General features: G+C 37.3%; 3 protein-coding genes across 7 annotated transcripts; all 3 read left to right on the forward strand.

Annotated features, from left to right (window-relative positions):
• The first annotated feature begins 4,236 nt into the window (after nucleotides 1-4,236).
• Nucleotides 4,237-9,185, forward strand: LOC309689548 (uncharacterized protein). Its single transcript, XM_082506066.1, has 10 exons — nucleotides 4,237-4,350; nucleotides 5,070-5,405; nucleotides 5,530-5,799; nucleotides 5,963-6,052; nucleotides 6,372-6,482; nucleotides 6,611-6,700; nucleotides 6,792-6,820; nucleotides 7,236-7,292; nucleotides 7,382-7,456; nucleotides 8,265-9,185. The coding sequence occupies exons 1-10, from the start codon at nucleotides 4,296-4,298 to the stop codon at nucleotides 8,379-8,381; spliced, it is 1,230 nt and encodes a 409-aa protein (XP_082362192.1). The 5' UTR covers nucleotides 4,237-4,295; the 3' UTR covers nucleotides 8,382-9,185.
• Nucleotides 9,186-10,826: 1,641 nt separating this feature from the next.
• On the forward strand, nucleotides 10,827-15,502 carry LOC309689423 (uncharacterized protein). 4 transcript variants are annotated; one of them, XM_082505817.1, is made up of 9 exons: nucleotides 10,827-12,369; nucleotides 12,463-12,919; nucleotides 13,001-13,330; nucleotides 13,450-13,689; nucleotides 14,277-14,363; nucleotides 14,465-14,493; nucleotides 14,602-14,658; nucleotides 14,754-14,838; nucleotides 15,025-15,502. In XM_082505817.1, exons 2-9 carry the CDS (start codon nucleotides 12,859-12,861, stop codon nucleotides 15,150-15,152), a joined length of 1,017 nt encoding a protein of 338 aa, XP_082361943.1. In that variant the 5' UTR covers nucleotides 10,827-12,369; nucleotides 12,463-12,858; the 3' UTR covers nucleotides 15,153-15,502. The 4 variants fall into 4 exon arrangements, with proteins under 4 accessions (XP_082361943.1, XP_082361944.1, XP_082361945.1 ...); XM_082505818.1 differs by having other exon boundaries at nucleotides 10,827-11,281; nucleotides 12,624-12,919; XM_082505819.1 differs by having other exon boundaries at nucleotides 10,827-12,919; nucleotides 14,754-14,822; nucleotides 15,012-15,502.
• A 494-nt stretch (nucleotides 15,503-15,996) lies between these two features.
• Nucleotides 15,997-18,607, forward strand: LOC309688942 (uncharacterized protein). 2 transcript variants are annotated; one of them, XM_082505037.1, is made up of 6 exons: nucleotides 16,006-16,300; nucleotides 16,484-16,819; nucleotides 16,947-17,213; nucleotides 17,365-17,463; nucleotides 17,636-17,725; nucleotides 17,815-18,607. In XM_082505037.1, the coding sequence occupies exons 1-6, from the start codon at nucleotides 16,237-16,239 to the stop codon at nucleotides 17,820-17,822; spliced, it is 864 nt and encodes a 287-aa protein (XP_082361163.1). In that variant the 5' UTR covers nucleotides 16,006-16,236; the 3' UTR covers nucleotides 17,823-18,607. The 2 variants fall into 2 exon arrangements, with proteins under 2 accessions (XP_082361164.1, XP_082361163.1); XM_082505038.1 differs by lacking the exon at nucleotides 16,947-17,213 and having other exon boundaries at nucleotides 15,997-16,300.
• The last annotated feature ends 703 nt before the right edge of the window (nucleotides 18,608-19,310 follow it).

Raw genomic sequence — 19,310 nt, forward strand, 5'->3', positions numbered from 1 at the left:
ATGAACTGAAGAAGCATCTTAGATGAGAGTTGAAACATCTTTAAGGAATTTTACATCCAGTCGCTTTATTTCCAAGCTCCTTAGACTCTTGTTTACATTCTTTACCAGACTGGTGGATGTTTATCATTGTGGCTGTGGGTTTAGCACTCCTAATAGCTGTTGTGGTCATCATCATCATCATATACAAAAGAGTTAAGTGTCAGAATATTACCAAGCAGGATGGATTAACTTGAATTTTGTTTGTGGAAGCAAAAGTTGAGTCCTTGTCTTGTCTTGTCTTGTCTTGTCAGGGAAACCAGCAAAAATGGATACAAACACTGTGAGTTTTTAAAGTAGACTTATTAAATATTTATTACATTCTTTCTTTGTGGACCAAGTGCATGCTAACTTGACCTTTAATGCACTTATTTTCTGAAGTGACTTGGACAAGGTTGTCTACAAAATGAATAAACTGTAATGACAAATATACCTTTATAATCTCATTTTGTTGGGTAATAATCACTAAAAGCAGAGTAATGGATGCCCAAAGATCACAAAATGTAGACTTGTCAGATGGTATTGATGTGTGAGAATGCCATTTTGTTTTTTAAAGGTGTGTAATAATGAAAACGATGGAGCAGTAAACTGTCAAAATGTCTGCTCTTCTGATGGAGTTTGACTGACCGTGCTGCTTCTGTCAGACCCACTGACCAAAAACATCAATGTCAACATCGACTCTTGTTTTGTAGTTGGACAACCATGTTAACATTCATTTTATCTCTTAGTTAGAACACCTCTGTGCAAATTATTTTTTGTTCAGTTGTTAAAACCTATGTGTTCTTGTTATGGACAATTTTAGTTGACTCCAATGTTGAGGTCTGAAAGGGATGATAGTGCTTTTTTGGAGCACCTGACCAGCTCCTCTTCAGCAATTTATTTTTTGCCTCTGTGGAGCTTTCATTGACACCGTGATTTCTTCAGAATGGGACTGGTAACACTGGCTATAACTCATGCTAGTTTGTCTTTATATCAACTATATCAGTAATAAATGTATCTGTTTTATGCTTTACATCTGTTCCTTTGCATCTCGTATTTGTTGATGAGCTTATTGGGCTTTGAATATTAGTGTACACACATAATGTAATATGCAAATAAAGAAATAAACAGTGTTGAATAGTCTCATCAGGATGCTTTCAGAAAGAAAACTTTCAGGGATCACTAAACAGGCAACACTCAAATGCAGGACTCGATCATAGAAGCTCAGGCCATTTATTTACATTAAATTAGAGTTCAAATAGAAGATCAACACTAGAGAAGTTCTTGGTTTCTACAAGTTAGTGTTTTCCACAAGTCCACACAGATTCTCTTCTAAGAACACAAACCAGCCCACTGCTCTCCAGCAAGAGTTTCTCCAGCAGAGAAACGAGCAGAGCAATCCAGCAAAGATGGAACAACTCCCTTTTAAATAAAAATAGAAGTGGAACATAAAATGAGGAAGTGACTAAGGAAGTGAAATGTTGGATTTTTCTTAGTAGAAGCACTATTTTAGTCTTACTGACCGTAAGACTGATTGTAGTCTGAGGACTAATTTCTGGGGGGGATGCATCTGCCTATGGCCCAGTGGCTGACAGCGTGGACAACAACTTGCTCCTGAACACCGTAAAGACCAAGGAACTTGTTGCAGATGACATCCTGCCAGTCACCATCAACAGGGTCTGTATGGCAAGAGTCTCAGACTTCTGCTTCTTGGGAGTCAACAGCAGGAAGGACCAGACTTGCCAAACACACACTACTGAGGTTGTGAAAGAAAGAAAGAAAGAAAGAAAGAAAGAAAGAAAGAAAGAAAGAAAGAAAGAAAGAAAGAAAGAAAGAAACTAGGGGAGACCGGGGATAGTTGTAATGTGGGTCAGTTGTAACACTTCCAATTTCTCCAATCAGGGCTAAGTTTCAAATGATGTGACTCATCCTGTGCATGCCCAATTCAGTTCTGCTATCACATGTGAAAAATCAGCACATTTTGTCAAACACAGACAATTTAACATGAAAAAAAGTAATTTGTATGCCAAAAAGTAAGTTTTTCTACTTTATTTCAATTTGTAATAGCATTATCTGCTTTGCAGTTAAACTCATCAAACTTAAATTATGTTATTTGTATGTCTATGGGGATATATTCTGTGTAGGTCTTTAGTGCTAATGCTTTAGCCGTTGGCTGTAATGTTAGCTAGTTCATGGCTATAGGAGTCTGGGTCAGTTGTAACAGCAACAGTCTGGGTCAGTTGTAACAATAATGCAGATGTTACAACTTACCACACTATTACTTTAATTTATATTAAACAAGTTGGGGCAACGACATCAGCAGAGAGACGTTCACTGGTCGCATTTGTATATGCGGTTAATGCCATTGGCAACACAATTCCTCCACTGTTTGTGTTCCCACACATACATTATGCAGACCACTGTGTCAGAGATGGACCAGTAGGAAGTACTGGTAGTGGAACTAAATCAGGATGGGTGCAAGAAACAGATTTCCTCATCTTTCTGAAGCACTTTGCAAACCACACCAAGGTAAGCCATGATAAAAAGTAATGGAATTGCGATGCTGGTGAACAACTACATTTTTTCAGCTTCATTGTTATGTTTAAAATTGGTGCAAGAGCTGTAGGTTATAATGCCCACTGAGCCAATGAGGCCAAACTCAAGGAAAACCAACCAAAATGAATGAAATATTCAGTTGCAGAAAATTCCATAACTTGTCTTTTTTGGGGGGTTGGAATATGTTCAAAAGCTAGATGTCTGCATTCTGTCACAAACACACAGAGCTACATAAATGGATGTAAGTGCATTCATGTGTTGAATAAACAAAGATTACATGTTAATGTTTTGTTAGTACCCTTATTTCATTGTGTTACATTTCACCCCAGGATATGTTACAACTAACCCAGACTATGGGGTTAATTGTAACATTTCACTCTTCGTGTTTGAGACCATACCATGCAATGGGTAATTGTGCTGCAGAGAAAATAGCTGCACTATTTAATAGCAGAGACATGTAAATACTTTGCATTACATTTTGAATCCACTACCTTAAAAGAGCTCCAATTTACAGACAGAAATGTCAAAAATGTTACAACTATCCCCGGTCTCCCCTACTTTCTGAGGGTTCTCAGACAGAACAACATCCCTGAGAAACTGTTGGTGTCCTCTTATCGCTGCCGGGGCCGGTCCGTGAGTCATTTGGTACCTAGCCGCGAGAGTTGAGACTCAGGTGTGAAGTTTATGGTTTTCATGGTTTTTATCAGTTTTATCATTATTACTTTTTTAAAATAATTTTTATCTGGGTTTCCCTGGGTCTTTCCCTGTGTGTTATGAATAAATCTTCTTTTTTTTGGTACCGGTACTGGTTTTATTTTGTTGTGTTTATCCTCGACACCTTAAAGGCCAGTCCGTGAAAATATTGTCGGACATAAACCGGTCCGTGGCACAAAAAAGGTTGGGGACCGCTGGCCTAGCAGATAGTCAGCTGTCCTCTCCCCTCACTTGAAAAATTGCACAGCTCCCATTGTCTCAAGAACATTAATCGAATCCTTCAAGACCCAGCTCACCCTGGTCATGTACTGTTTGAATGTCTACCTGAAACTAACAGACTAAGCAACAGATTTTATCCCCAAGCAAGCCATCACCATGCTGAACACTACTGAATTAGGCAATCAGATCCAATACAGCTTTCATGTACAATGTAACATTGTTACAACACAATCTCAGGTTTACACATTTGATGCTACGGTTACCACTGGTCTTTACATCAGCACCAGCAAACAAGGTAAATCATTGAGAACACAGTCTTGATCACTGTCATCAGCATGGATTCTGTTGTTTAATAAACACTGAAGCAATATGCAATATGAGTTTGCACAAGACAGAATGTCACACTGCACAATGTAATGTCATTGCTGGTACAAGTACATATTTCTATATATGGCAGTGGACAGGAAGTGTGCTGTGGCTTCAGTGGAGATAAACCTCTACAGCACATATTTTAATATCCTGTAGATTTACTCTAATTTACCTCCATTAAAGTAAGTAAGACTGCTGTCTCAGTTTGGTTAAAGAAGGATGTATGTTCATTTTTTCTTTCATATCTACACGTTTGTAAAAACTAAGGGAATACATATGACCTATCAACATTAAAAATAACCACAGCGTGAATGAAGAGCAGACAGGAAGTAAAGAAGATAGACATTTGTCTTTGACAAGTACAACAGAGTTCGCAAGTTGCAGTTGTGACAAGATGAGAAGGAAAACCAGAACAAAAGGCGATGATTGATCACAAATTATTCAACATTTCTCTATTTTTGTTGCTTCTTTATTCAGGTAAGGTAACCTTTACAAATACTCTAAAACATAATTTTTACTTAATATCAACAACAAATTTTAAAAATACATTTTCAGATCTGAAAATAAACAAAGACACTGCATATTAGAGTAAAGACTTTATTTTAGTCCAGTCTCATTATTTATATTTCTTTACTTTTTAAATCAACAGTAATTGCACAAAATGATGCGATTTATGCGAAATATGAGAACTGTTTAGGTAAACCACCCTAAAAAAATTTTTATTTCATGTATTAAACCACAAAAAGCATATAAAGTGCTTTGAGAACTCAGAGTAGAAAAACGCTATATAAGAACTAGCCCATTTACCATTTGATATAATATATTTTTGGCCACTGTGACCCATGGGACACTGTTTTCCCTACTCAGCATTTCTACTTCAAACCAGGCTCACAGTGCATTATGCATAATGCAACTGTAGGAAAGGAAGATCTACACGTACCTACAAGTATTAAAATGTTTGGGGGGGGGGGGGGGGGGGTGCTTCTGTTTAAAGGTAAAGATACATTTAACATGTAACAAATTTTTTCCAACTTCTTTTCAGATTTACTTTATTCTGAAATCTTTATGTAGACAGCTGTGCTTTTGTTACAGCAAAACTGAGTTTGGTGCACACATTTTTTCTGTGCACAAGAATGTAAATTATCTGCATTTGCACAAGTAATGGTAATATTTTTGTTTCTCTTTCATGTTCTCAGGAGCACTTAGTGAAGATCTTTCGCTTGCCTTCACTGTCAGAGATGGAGATAAAGTCACTTTGCCTTGTAAAAATCGGTTCAACATTCATCACAACTGTGACACTATCACCTGGATCTTCACTGATTCAAGAGGCACACCAGCAGTAGAGCTGGTTAATCTTGGACAAATCAAAGAAGAAGCCAAATCAGACAGACTGAGTGTTACAGCAGAATGTTCACTGGTTATAAAGAAGGTCACAGCTGAGGATGTTGGTCGTTACACCTGCAGACAGTTTAGAGGCAATCCAGGGAGACAGCAAGGTCCAGATGCTGTGGTTTATCTGTCTGTTGTCGTCAGTAAGTATTTACACCACAATATATTTTAGTTCAAGTGGTGTCATTGGAACAGCATATTTTCATTATATATGAAAATAAATATGTGTTCTTGCTTCGTTTTTCTCTTGCAATTCATCTTCACCAGTGACCGAAAAGAAGAACGCTGATGAGGTGACTTTAAGCTGCTCTGTGTTGACATTTGATCGGTGTAGACACAAAGTGAAGTGGATCCATAACAGAAGAGATCTGGATAGAGATTACTCAAATTTAAAAACATCACAGTCTTCCTGCTCTGCTACTGTGACATTTCTGAACCTTACATATGGTCACATATCAAGTTCTGACTTTAAGTGTAGCTTAAAAAGAACAGAAAATAACAAAGAGCAGCTTTTTACCTTCAGCCATCATTCATCAGGTAAGAAACCAGGAGAGGTTCTGAAGAGCTTATTAAATGAATTCACATTATTTTGTCTAAATACCTAAGATATTATCTTGTTTTATTAATCTGAAGATTTAATCGACTGAATATACAGAAAGTTTTCTAATGAAAGGGCCACTGAATTTTGTTTTTTGTTCAGGTGAAGAAACAAATACAGCAACAACAGTTAAATTAGACACAGTGACTACAATAAAAGTGCTGGAAATGGATGGTTCAACAAACTTACCAGGTAATGTCAACAATATTCTGTATCAATTTTTCAGCAAAGTCTTTTTCTTTCTGAATTTTAGGAGAAAATGTTAGTTGTTGTTAGTGAATGAGCAAAGTTTAATCAAAAGTCATTAAGACTGGTGTTAGTAATGACTTCATTTATGGGTTTTAATTTACAATATTACATATACAAAGCAAACTCTTACAGCTTCCTAATGAGTAGTTGCCAGAGTTTTGTTTCTTTGTTCAGATGAAGATACATAAACAAATCATTTAACTGTTATAGAACATACAGAATGAAAGATCCTTTCGATTTTATTCTTTTGTTTTTGGTGAAGAAATATATGCAGCAGCAACAATTAAATTGGAAATAATGACTGAATCTGGCATTAAAGGAGGTCTGACAACAAAACAGCTGGAAATCATGAATGGTTTGAGAAAATTACCAGGTAATGGCAACAATATCTCTCTCTTTCTACAGACTTCAGTAAATATTAAAGGCATGCACTGATATTTCAGATCATGTACTTAAACATACATTTAAAATATACTTTTCATGTTTTCACTCTCTTCCCAGACTGGTCCTGGTACAGGCTTGCCATTGTGGCCCTGGGTTTAGTAGCACTTATAGCAGCTGTTGTTGTCGTCAGCATCTGGATAAGAGCTGGTGGGATTTATTCACATATAAACAGAAAGGTTGATAAACCTGGATTCTGTTTGTGGAAGTTAAAGTTGACTCCTTATTTTCTATTTTTTAGGGAAAAAAGCACAGATGGATGAAAACATGGTGAGTTTATTAATCAGAATGAAACAGATAATTTTAGATTTTTTCCTTCATTTGTGCCACGAGAACAACAAAACAGCACGACACATTAGGACAAGACAGATAATAAATAGAAAATTAAGCTGGAATGTCTGCAATAAAACAACCTTTCCCAATAACACAAACATGTCGGATTATACAGAAATTTTAGAGCTCACAGTTCTCCTCATGAAGAGGCGGCACTCATCAGGATCAAAACACTAATTCATGGCAAACCTGATAAAAGCTCACATAAGGATCAATGAATATCCATATCTATGCCATATATATATATATATATATATATATATATATATATATATATATATATATATATATATATATATATATATATATATATATATATATATATATACACATATTTGCCTGTTTGTTTCAGGAACAGAATTTAAACTCTGCAGTAACTTCGTCTGCTCCAGGAACCATTCAGGAATCTGTGAGATCAAACATGTATTTGTTCACTTATATGTTGAATCTGCATTTTATACATTACTGAGCAGTCTTTATGTTGTCTTCACTGTGCAGGCTGATCTTCAAGATGTTGTTCTCTACACCTCCCTCAGCTACACTGAGACCACCTACAGCTGTCCAGGTCTTCAGGTAATTTGATTGTTAAGGTTGCGGGGTTTCTCCTCCTACTGATCCCTGTCAGTAGTTACTGCTTACCCATTGGTTTTAGGGCACATGGCTGGAAGATCTGGCGTAGTTATTGACCTGTCTCCTGGAGTATCCTCTGGTGCAACACGTTCTCACTCTTTAAGCAGAGGAACCCTGGCCAAGCATCCATATATAGTAAGGAGTAAGAACCTTGTTGCAGGGCGTGGTCTGCAGTGCCTCTGCAGGGGTGGTGGATGCACCTGAGTGGCAACACACCTCGCCAATTTAAAGTGTGGGCTAACTCCTGTCGTGGTTGTTGGTGTGTCAGGCTGTGCACAAAGAAACTGCAGCTAAGGGTTTGTACAGCAACCAATGAATAAAGATAATGCAAAGCATGTTCATGTAGTGGGGTCTGCTGTGGTTACATTCCTAGACGGCCGGCCTCTGGCTCAAAGCTTTTCAGTGAAGTGAAAATATTGAACATGGACATTTTTGTGTTTTTCTGAAATAGTTATGTTATGGTGTGCAAGAGGAAATTATTTATGTTTGATTTAAAGAAAAACCCTTGGGAAATTTTGACAAAAATTTTACATTTCATTGAGAGGCTAGTAATTTTGTCCTTATCTGTTCATATGTAAAAACAAAAAATATTAAAATAAAAAGAAATTGGCTCACAAGAGGAGCCGTAGAGAGTAGAATTCTTCTTGGGAAAGTAAATGTGTTTGTAACAAAAAGTTTGTTAAAGCTCCCAGACAGGGCAGGTTAGGAAACAAAAAGGAAAAAAAGAAAAAAGCTGTGTATTCTTTTTCAGGTTCCCCATAAAGAAGATGAAGAAGGTGAAGCTTTGACCTACATTATATGTTCAGTCTCTTCTCCTGGACCTGCTCCCAGCAACCTCTATGCTAGCATCAACAAACCAAAAGACTAAAAAACAGGAAAAAACACAGAATCTCTTTTTCTTTGATAACTTCTTCTTTCTTTCCATTCTTGTGTAATGAAAGACGGTTTCTGTTTTGTTAAAGTTCCCAGGATTTAACAACAGTGATAATATAATCTGTATTTTAATTTTTAATTTCCAACCCAGAATGTTGCACTATATTTTTTCATAGATTGTTTATTGCTTTATCAGTGTACATATATGTGTTTGTATATCTGCAGTTTAGGCCTGATGATTTTATGATATTAAAAAGTGTTTTTCCATTATGTAAAATCCCAAGCAGCCAATAAAGGCTCCAGCACGTGAGTTTTATTGTCACGGTACAGGGTCTCTGACCCAGTGTTTTTGTTGGTTTTAGTTATGTTCTTTGTTTATTGTAGTTCATGTATAGGTTTCCTGTTACTTTGCCTTCCCTGTGTCCCGTGTCTAGTTACCCTTGTCTCCATGTTCCTTCTGCCTCCCCAGTGAGTTGTGTCTTTTGTCACTCCTGTCTCTCTGCTCCGTGTTCAGTTTGTTCAGTGTCAAGTCAGCGTCTTTGTGTTATATTTCCTGTTACTGTGACGTTCCCTTGTCTCATGTCAGTGTTTGTGGTTTTGCTTTGGTCTTTTCATGTTTGATTACTCCCACCTGCACCTTGCTCCTGTGTCTCATTCCCTCGTTATCCCTCAGTGTATTTAAGCCCTGTGTTTTCCTTGTTCTGTGTTGTGTTGTACGGTGTGTGTTTACCTGTGTGCACCTCTCTGTGTGCTTAGTAGGGATGGGTATCGTTTAGGTTTTATCCGATACCGGTGCCAAATCGGTACTTTTGAAACGGTGCCGGTGCTTAAACGGTGCTCGAACCAGTGCTTAAAGAATGGAGAACACAAAATTGGTCCAAAAACCTCTCATGTTCAGCTGGTTTTTTTTGTAAAAAGATAACAATGTGTGCCTTTTCTGCAGCTATGTGGCATATATGGCATCACTCTTGGCTAGAAGCAGTGCTTAAACAATGGAAAAACACAAACTTTGTCCAAAACCTCTCGTTTAGCTGTTTCCCACTTTTTCTTTGGTCATTTTAGCCTTTTTGGCCAGGGTGAAGGGAGCATCTGCCATCAAACAAGAAGACAGCCGCATGCAGCTATGATGATGTTTGCTAGTTCACCTTACATGCATTAATGTAATAACGTGGTTAGCCTACTCAACGTAAATTAGCTACTCACGCAGAGAAGAACGGCTGCTGCTGCATCATCATCCTCATCATTTCTGCTACACTGGCAGGGCTAGGGGCCAGGACTCTATTCTTCGGGTTTTTGGGGGATGTTGCTCCGGGTCCGATAACTGGCAACCCACCCGACGTGCACGGTGTGAGGTCTAGCAGCAAGCTATCAAATACGGCGCATTTCTGGGCTTTTAAAAAAAACGCTATGCGTCGCCAGCTGTTTAATTCTTGGTGTTACTTCCTTTGACAGTATCACAGTATCAGCTTAAAGCACTTGTTGCTGCTGAGTTTGCATATTTTGCTGTGAAGTACAGCCAGACTTTTGACCGCTTCGCCTTGGACATTTTTAATCTGTAGCTCTGCTCTAACAGAACGTACGTACCTGGACCCGCCTACTATCCTCGGAAACGTAAAATGATTGGCTAGAAGTGTATCACAGCTCAGGAAAAAAAAGCACCGAAATAAAGCACCGAAATGTGCGCTGCTTTTCGGTCTGGCTACTACCGTTTATGTCAGAACCGGTGCCATCATGGCACCGGACACCGGTACCCATCCCTAGTGCTTAGTTTATTTTTCCAGTGTAGTTTTGTATTGTTTCTCCCAGCCAGCAAATAAAGCTGTGTTTTTTTGAGTTTGCTCTTTGCCTCTGTGAGTCTGCATTTGGGTCTTCTCTTACCAGCACACAGCTAGTTCATGACATTTATTGTTATGTTTTGTTTATTTTAAATAAAAATTGGTGTGTATATATATATATATATATATATATATAATATATATGCAAATTCATTGCCTCAAGCAAATAAGCAATGTTTGCTTAAGATAACTACATTAGGACAACTTATCCATTCATGAATTACATTTTTGTCATATTTTATATTTGTATTTTGAAAACAGTAGCGATGTCAGCTACCATTTCACACACTTCACATGGGATTTTGTTGGTTGAAGGACCCTAATAGACTCTAGAATTGTCACCATAAGCGCTGCCTGTCTGTTTCGTACGAGCATAACAGTTCAGGCTCGGCTGTGTTGCATGTGCGTCAAGAAAGAAGCAAGCATGAAGAAAAAGGAAGTGTACCTAATAAAAGAAGGAGGAAAGGAACAAGGTTTATCTGGCAAAAAATAATACATTGGGAAATAAAAATTAGCAGAAAAAACTTGTAAGATTTCATTTTATTTTTCTGATTCTAAATGTTTGGTATTGACATCCAAACCATTATAAAGGCCAAAATATAATCTCAGTAAACAGATGAGTAGATTAATAAGTGTAAGTAAAAGCAATAATAATCTGCCATTAAATGTTTTTATTTTCCATAGTTTGTTCCAATAACGGTATAAATTTGTCTTTCTTTTTTTCCACAGTGATTAATTTGCCTTGTTGCCATTTTTATTGACTTCAGCAACATTGTGCAGGGGAATTAGAGCATCCATTTGCTGTTGCTATATGTGAAGTTAGCCTTAAAGGCAACTGATGACGGGCTTTCTGTCTCCCATTCAGTTATCCACTCATCTCTCTTAAAGTAGAACAATCTTGACTCAGGATAAAGAAAGAAAAACTCCAGACGTGTGAACGGCACCTCCTCACGACACATCCCCACGTTAACAGTACATCAATCTGACTCCGCTCCCTAAAGACTGCGCTTCAGCTTCTCAGTTAAGCTTGTATGTAGTGAAAAATCTACCGTCTACAGTGGTGAGTGATTATATTAAACAAGGGTTTAAAGATTGTGTGTACTTTTTATAAAGAGGGTTAAGAAGTGGATGTCAATGTTATGTGACATGAACAAGTTTCCATTAGAGCACTGAAATACCAGCTGTTTCGATATTAAATTTGCCTTTAGGAATTAATCTGTAAGTGCTTGAAATGTAAGCTTTATTTAACGTTGTTTTGTTGTTGTTTTTTCCTAAAAGAATTATCCGGATTTTAACATACGGATAAAAGGCACTACTGTTCAACGGAAATCTTCATTTTGTGGGCTATTTACTGTGGCATCATTTAATTTGAGTTTTAGTGGGAATTTTTTGTATTTAACTTACGTTAAAAATGGTCAAAGTAACTTACTCTTTTTAACGATATTTGAAATGGTCGCTAGCAGTTATGTTCTCGCCACTGCCTGTTACCATTATGGGTGTAAAGTATGGAGGACCACAAGAGCCACACACATTGAAATAAAGGATTCTACTTAAATGATGAATTGTAGAACAAATTCTGCATCTGTGAATTCATTTTAACTAATTTAACCCTCTGAGGTCGCGGGACGCGTCAAAATCACATGACCAATTTAAGAGGACACAGCTACAAGATGCAGCACGTCAGAGTCTCCATTTCAACTTGGGTCAAAAGTGCGGAGTTCAAGCTATATACCAGTTTACCATGTCAGCCAATCAAAAAAAATGATAAGGCAACATGTGACATTTGGTTGTTTAGGGAGAAGGGGAAGTTTTTAGGGGTGACACCCGCAACGGACAGCGGGCGAGCGAAAGAAAGAGAGAGAGCGAGTTTTCATATGTGAGACATTAGTGACGTTTAGCGTGTTTGGAGGCTAGAGTTAGTTTACCTGCTCTGTTATGGTAACTGTCTTGATTAAAAAATATTGTTATATTTTTAAAAGCATATAAATTAACAAAAACATTAAAGAGTGTTTGAGAACGTTTATCCAGCCATGATTTGAAAGCATATAGCCCACATTTTAACAGACTGGTGTAGCAGTGAAGATGTTTAATCTGCAGTGAAAGTAATATAATAAAAGTCACATGTTGTACCAGCTGTTCCAGTGAAAGGTTTGTCCCATTAGCTTGTCTATATACCTTTTAAGTTACATTTCATCAAACAGTCCTGAGAATCCACACAAATGATCTTTTTATATATTACAGTCCAAAGTGAATGCAGATGGTCTCCTGCAGCTTTAAAATATCTAAAGGACACTGAGTGTGGAAACGATCTGTGTTTCTCTTTTTGGTCATCATTAAGTGCTAAAAATTCTGCTGCTGATGTACTCACATTCCTACTAAAAGACTTCCCTTTTGCTTCTCAGAGGAAAAACTATTTCAGAAATGCAATGAGGAACCAACACGTGTTAGAGCTAGAAAGAAAACATCTTATCTGTTACAGCTTGGACATCAACAGCAGATAGTTGTCCTCTTCACCTGGCCCTCTATATCAGCATAATATTAGCATAAATCACAGGAAGTGGACACAGCATCTCTACAAGAAGGACTATTTCAGAGATTAATTTTTAATGTGAGAAACAGGAAGGAGAAAGACGGAGAATGGCTGAATTCAGGTGGATTCAAATGTTTTCATCAGTGATACTAATGCTTCAATTGTCAGGTAAGAATATTTAAACGTTTATAAATGAGATTACAAAAGCTTAGTTTGTTGACATTATTGATTTTATTCTTTTCTTCACAGCAGCAGCAGCTGACTACTCTGAGTTTATTATCAGGAATGAAGGTGAGGTCACTTTGTCATGTGAAAATGTGACAGATGATCAAGATAAATGTGACAGAACTACCTGGCTCTTAAGTCAGTCAAATAGAGCCGTAGTAACACTGTTTGAAAACGGGAAGATTCACCAAGGGGTCAAAAATAAATCAGACAGACTGAGTGTTACAGCAAAATGTTCTCTGGTTATAAAGAAGCTCACAGCTGAGGATGTTGGTCAGTACACCTGCAGAAGGTTCAACAAATCAGGACAAAAAGAAGGTTCAGACTCTGTAGCTGAGCTGTCTGTTGTTAACCGTGAGTATTTCCATCATAATGTTTTCAGATTATTAGAACATCAAACTGAAACATTACAATAACTATAACTACAGTGATGATTACTGTAAATGTTATTCTTGTTCTCTCTTTTTTAACAGTAACTGAATATAAGGATGATGACACAGTGACATTGAAGTGCTCTGTGTCCACATATAAAGAATGTAAATACACTGTGAAGTGGCTCTATGGTAACAAAGACCTGAGGATGTCACAGTCTGCCTGCAGTGTGACCTTTGCAACATCTGATCACATTTACACATCCAAGAACTCTGAGATGTTGAAGTGCCAAGTAGCACATGGTGGAAACGTGCAGGAGTTTATCTTCAGTCAATCTTCTGGTCAGAGAAGGGATACGTAAACATTTCAGTCCTTACAATAACTTCATCCTGTTATAAACAAACAAAGAATATTTTTGGGGATATGATCATAGAAAAAGTGCTTGTATGATTGGGTGAATAAGGCGAGTTGTATAAAGCGCTTTGAAGTCAGGTAAAGTAGAAAAGCACTGCAAAAGAAGCACAATTTAACAGACTTCAGAAGCCCGCTCCTACCAACAGTCAGCGTTGGATTCTTATACACGATACACTTACTTCACTTCAGCAAGTTCCCAAAAATAAGCTGTAAAAGAAAACATCCTGTGGAGATGTATTAATGGAAAGAAGGAAAAGGGGAAGTCAGCTTAATGAGGCTGCTGTTCATTTTCTGTTCCAGTTTATAAAAAAGCTTATTTTTAAAAAACATTTCTGTCAGTGAAATAACATTATAACCAGAACAATATTTCTTTGTTGGTCATTTTAAGCAAATACAATGATCTTAACCGAGTAATTTTATACAACCTAAAACACATTTGATTTTTATATATCAGGATTTTAAAAAGACAAGAACCTGCAGACATAATGTGTTTAATGTTTTTCTTTTTCTTCAGGTGTGTGGAAGTTTATTGTTGTAGCGCTGGGGTTAACAGTACTCATAATGAGTGCTTTCATAGGCATCATATGGAAGAGAGTTAAAGGTGAGAGCTTTCACAAGACTGAGCTTTCATCACCAGGGAGACTGCAGAAACCAGGATGGACTTTCATTCTAAAAGCTTGAATTGATTTTTCTCTTTTTCAGGACACAAATCACAGATGAATGAAAATGCTGTGAGTTATAACACTTTCATGTTATATACGAGTAATCAGTCTTTCTTACTGATGTGATTATAGTCTGCTGTGTTTATGAGGCTTCTTTGTCTGTTTTATTTGTTTCAGGAACTCAGTTTAAACTCTGCAGTGACTCTGTCTGCTCCAGGAACCATTCAGGACTCTGTGAGCTCAAATACTTACTCACCACTTGTATTTGTTCTCCCATATGTTGAATCTAAGCATTACTGAGCAGTCTCTATGTTGTCGTATCTGTGCAGGCTGAATCTGAATACGCTGTTCCCTATTCCTCCATCAGCTACACTAACAACACCACCAGTAAAGCTCAGGTAAGCTGTCCTGTTGGTTATTCAGGTGATGTCAGTTAATAACAATAAAAATTCCCATGAAAGAGCAAGGTAAATGTTGATATCTGAGTGTTAAGAATAAATATTAAGATTATAATACTATTATCATATCTGCCTTATCCTACATTATTATGGTCTTAATTATTTTGTTTTTTGTGTATTCATTTTCAGGTTGTGGGTCAAGATGATGATGAAGATGATGACACAGTGACCTACATCACCATGAAAAGTCACATCACTTCTGCTGCACCCTCCAGTGATCCCAGCAGCCTCTATGCTGCCGTTAACAAACCAGTGAGAGACACGTGTTGACGAAACAGCTACAGCTCATACAAGCTTTCTTACGTTACACTGGTTATGGTTGCGCTCAGGCCCTTTTTAACCTGTTATTTGTATCAGATTGTGTAAAAATGTTTCTAATAGGCTTAAGTTCTCCATGTTTAACAAAAAGGATATTATACTGCTCATTTACATTTCTAACACAGAATGTTGCACTATGTTTTATCCATAAATTGTCTCCAGTTTGACAAAGTTCAGAATTTATTACTGTAGCAATCCCTTTATCCAGAAGGGGGTGCTGTATATTCTTTATAACAAAATGTGAATCAGTGGAAGAAATAATCTAACATCCTCAGACATAATAAAAGTCACATGTTACATCAGCTGTTTCTGCTTGCAGTCATTTAAACATCTATATCTCAGAACTGTTTGAGTGTGTGTTTCAAAGCTGAATTAGTTAATTATTCAGTATTCAACAATATAGAATCACAATGGAAAACAACAAACTTCATTTTTACATTGGGCTATACATCCTGTGATTAACACTCCTCTAAATCCCTGTGCTTTGTGAAAATCATCTCTTTGGGATTTATGATTTGTTCGTCTCTGTAAACTTTTCGATTGGACAAATGGGAGAGAGGGGTTTCACCCACTCAAGGTGCATTTCCTGCTACTCCCTCTACTCGACGCAGCAGGAAAACTGTTATTGCACCACACAAGGAAAAGAAAAAACAGGGTTTTCAAAGTGTGTGCTGCTTCTCATTGCAATTGTATCTGTGGCGTCTGATACGAGCCCTTTTGGTTTGGCGGTGTGCGTAAACTCTGAGCATTATGATTCAGTTTCTCATATTGCAGAAGTAAATAAAGTAAAGTGGACAGGACAACCAAACCTTACTTAACTGTCTAAGAGATTAATTTTAGGAGTCACTTTAACAACAACTGGCTGTTAATAAATGAGGAACATGGAAGCTGTGACAGTCTGGTTGTGTAAGAATAATGGCAGAAATGTGAGAAAGAAAGCTGAAAGTCATAATGAGGAAGTCATAGATCGAAAACTACAGGAAGAAGACACGCTTATGCTTTACAAAGCCTGAGAAGAAAGGAGAGACTGAGAGACATGATGGTTACATTTAGATGGATAGAAATGTTTCTGTTCTTTGTACTCATGCTTCAGTTTGGAGGTAAGGATGATTTTTACACTGTACATCGTCTTAGGATTTGAAAACTATTCTTCTTTTTAATTTTAGTAATATCATTTTTATTTAGCACACAAAGCTGTGGTGTTTCTGTGAACAATGAAAACTGAGTTTGATGCACTCTTGAAAAATGTAGTGTTAACATTTTTGATTCTGTCATGTTCTCAGGAGTAAATAGTGGAGATCTTTTGCTCTCCTTCACTGTCAGAGATGGAGATAATGTCACTTTGCCTTGTGTAAATCTCATCAACAATCATCACAACTGTGACACTACTGTCTGGCTCTTCACTGATTCAAGAGTCACACCAACAGTAGAGCTGGTTATTCTTGGACAAATCAAAGAAAAAGCCAAATCAGACAGACTGAGTGTTACAGCAGAATGCTCACTGGTTATAAAGAAGGTCACAGCTGAGGATGTTGGTCGTTACACCTGCAGACAGTTTAGAGGCAATCCAGGGAGACAGCAAGGTCCAGATGCTGTGGTTTTTCTGTCTGTTGTTAGCAGTGAGTATTTGCAACACTATATTTTGAGCTCAAACCATCCTGTTAGAACAACATGCTGACAAGTTACATTTTGAAAAAAGGAAACTTATATTTATTTGGTATTTCTCTTGAATTTCATCTTCACCAGTGACTGAACACAAGAAAGCTGTTGAGGTGACTTTAAACTGCTCTGTGTGGACATATGAACGGTGCAAACACAAAGTGAAGTGGATCCATATCAGTGAAGCTCTGGATAGAGATTACTCAAATTTAAAAACATCGGAGTCTCCCTGCTCTGCTGCTGTGACTTTTCTGAATGATGCACACAGTCATATATCAACTTATGACTTTAACTGTAGCGTAACAACAGAAGATAACAAAGAGCAGCTTTTTACCTTCAGCACTCAGTCATCAGGTAAGAAACCAGGAGAGATTCTGAAGAACTTTTCAAAATAACTTTGCATTAATCTGACTAATTACCTAAAATATCCGCTCATTTTATTGATCTGAAGCTTTAACTGACTGAATTTAGTTTCCTAATGAAAGGTCCACTGAATTTTATTCAGGTGAGAAATCAAATACTGCAACAACAATAAAATCAGAAACTACAACTGGAAACACAACAAAAGAGCTGGAAATCATGGATGATTCAACAAAATTACAAGGTAACCAACAATATTCAGCTTTTTTTTTTCAATATTTTATTTTAGAATGAAATGTTTTAATTTCAGATGACATGTTTTTTTTCCTCTGTATTCATCTACATTAAAAAAACAAAAACAATCAGAAAATGACATTTAAAATATTATTTTCATGCTTTTCATGCTCTGTCTCCAGGCTCATGCTGGTACAGGCTCATCATAGTGCCTCTGGGTTTAGCAGCACTTATAGCAGCTGTTGTGGTCATCAACATCTGGACAAGAGCTGGTGAGAATGTTCACACATAAGCAAGAAGGGTTGATAAACCAGACATGAAGCTCTGAAGAAGCACGGGTTTATGATTTTGTATTTTACAGGTGTGTAAAGATGGTGAACAATGAAAAAGTCCAGTCTACTGAAGTAGCTTGACCAACCCTCCAGCTTCTATCAGATCTCACTGATCAGCACATCAACAAGCTTTATATTTGCACGAGGAGCAGAAGCTTTTAAAAAGGGAATCGTTGTTTTTGCCTTAGTCACAGTTTGGACAACAATTTGAAATCTTGATATGATCTTTTTAGAACCACAGTGACTTTTCTAAAATACCTGCCTGCATCAGCGGTAAAAAGCTCTTTCTCCTTGTACTGTGTTTTTTGGAGGTGTACATTGTTTTTCATCAGTTTTCAGCAGGCAGGGGTAGCTTTTGGGGGTTTTCTGGACCACAAAAATAGAAACACGTTTGACATGTTGTTTTCTCTTTCTGCAGAAGCCTCCTGTACAGCATGGTTGTTGTAAAAAGAAATACACATACAAATATTTTTCTTTTACATCTGCATTTGCTGATCATTTCTGAATTTGAAAAACATGCTCTCACTATTATTTCCAAAACACTCCTGTTGGCACTTGGGTAATAGGCACTTGGGTAATCTTGGGTAATAGATTTCAAAGCCATTTTTCATTTCTTTCTTTCTCAGCTGCAGAAAGTTAGTTTAGAGTTTTGAGCTTAGTTTTATGAGCCTGAGCCTGGATACAAAGTCATTTGTATGTGGTCGAATCTGGTCTGCGCTCAAATGAGTTTTGATTGATGATGATGTAATCACACACACTGTTATCTTTAATGGATTTGAACATAATGCAATCTTTAAAATAAATAAAAATTCTAAGCAGAAAGTCTATTTTGCATCTCTCACTTCAGTCACTTTTGGTGTCTTGTTTCCAGTCTTTAATTCTCATGTTATTTTAAGAACAACCACTTCTACCTGTCCCAGTTCCATAAGTACACCCTATCTTCGTTCATTTCTCTCCTTTGAACTCTTTGACAACCCTTCCCAGCATCCTGTGACCGGTTTGTGCTTTCATGACTACAAATGTAAATTTGGATTGGATTTTTGCCCTATCCTGTTAGCTTCTCTATTTGACTTTAAAGTACATTTAAATATGCCATTCAGCCACAACTTTGAGACCTGCCTGTCACAGTCAGGCTGCAAAGCTGACTGTGTGAATAAAGGAGGTGAACCCAAGCGCAGACACTCTAAAACAAAACTCAAGCTTAACAGAAAGCGAGACGTTTATTAAGGCTGGTAAGACATTGCAAAACAAAAGGCAGAGGTGATGCTAAACAATAACCTAAACTGGGGAAATTAAAGATAAACATAAAAAACCCAAAACATGACGTGGATACGTGATACGTGACACATGATAGATGGAACATGGTGGTGCAAAGGACAAAAGACAACCTGACACTGAACAAAGTAGGACAGAGGACTTCAGTACACACAGAGATAATGAGGGGATGTGGAACAGGTGGGAACACAGCTGGGACAAATCAGACCTAACGAGACAAGGAACACTGCACATAGGACAGGGACTTTCA

This window comes from Aulonocara stuartgranti (assembly GCF_965226115.1).
Source record: "Aulonocara stuartgranti genome assembly, chromosome: 15".
In the NCBI taxonomy this organism is placed as follows: domain Eukaryota; kingdom Metazoa; phylum Chordata; class Actinopteri; order Cichliformes; family Cichlidae; genus Aulonocara; species Aulonocara stuartgranti.

What these genes read in the sequence shown, in the direction of transcription:
- LOC309689548 (XM_082506066.1), top strand. Translation starts at nt 4,296, where the DNA reads ATGATTGATCACAAATTATTCAACATTTCTCTATTTTTGTTGCTTCTT. An exon ending in TTTGTTGCTTCTTTATTCAG is followed by an intron (nt 4,351 to 5,069) that starts GTAAGGTAACCT and finishes TCATGTTCTCAG; the next exon opens with GAGCACTTAGTGAAGATCTT. An exon ending in ACAGCTGTCCAGGTCTTCAG is followed by an intron (nt 7,457 to 8,264) that starts GTAATTTGATTG and finishes ATTCTTTTTCAG; the next exon opens with GTTCCCCATAAAGAAGATGA.
- LOC309689423 (XM_082505817.1), top strand. Translation starts at nt 12,859, where the DNA reads ATGGCTGAATTCAGGTGGATTCAAATGTTTTCATCAGTGATACTAATG. An exon ending in ACTAATGCTTCAATTGTCAG is followed by an intron (nt 12,920 to 13,000) that starts GTAAGAATATTT and finishes TTTTCTTCACAG; the next exon opens with CAGCAGCAGCTGACTACTCT. An exon ending in CAGGAACCATTCAGGACTCT is followed by an intron (nt 14,659 to 14,753) that starts GTGAGCTCAAAT and finishes GTATCTGTGCAG; the next exon opens with GCTGAATCTGAATACGCTGT.
- LOC309688942 (XM_082505037.1), top strand. Translation starts at nt 16,237, where the DNA reads ATGATGGTTACATTTAGATGGATAGAAATGTTTCTGTTCTTTGTACTC. An exon ending in ACTCATGCTTCAGTTTGGAG is followed by an intron (nt 16,301 to 16,483) that starts GTAAGGATGATT and finishes TCATGTTCTCAG; the next exon opens with GAGTAAATAGTGGAGATCTT. An exon ending in CTTCAGCACTCAGTCATCAG is followed by an intron (nt 17,214 to 17,364) that starts GTAAGAAACCAG and finishes AATTTTATTCAG; the next exon opens with GTGAGAAATCAAATACTGCA.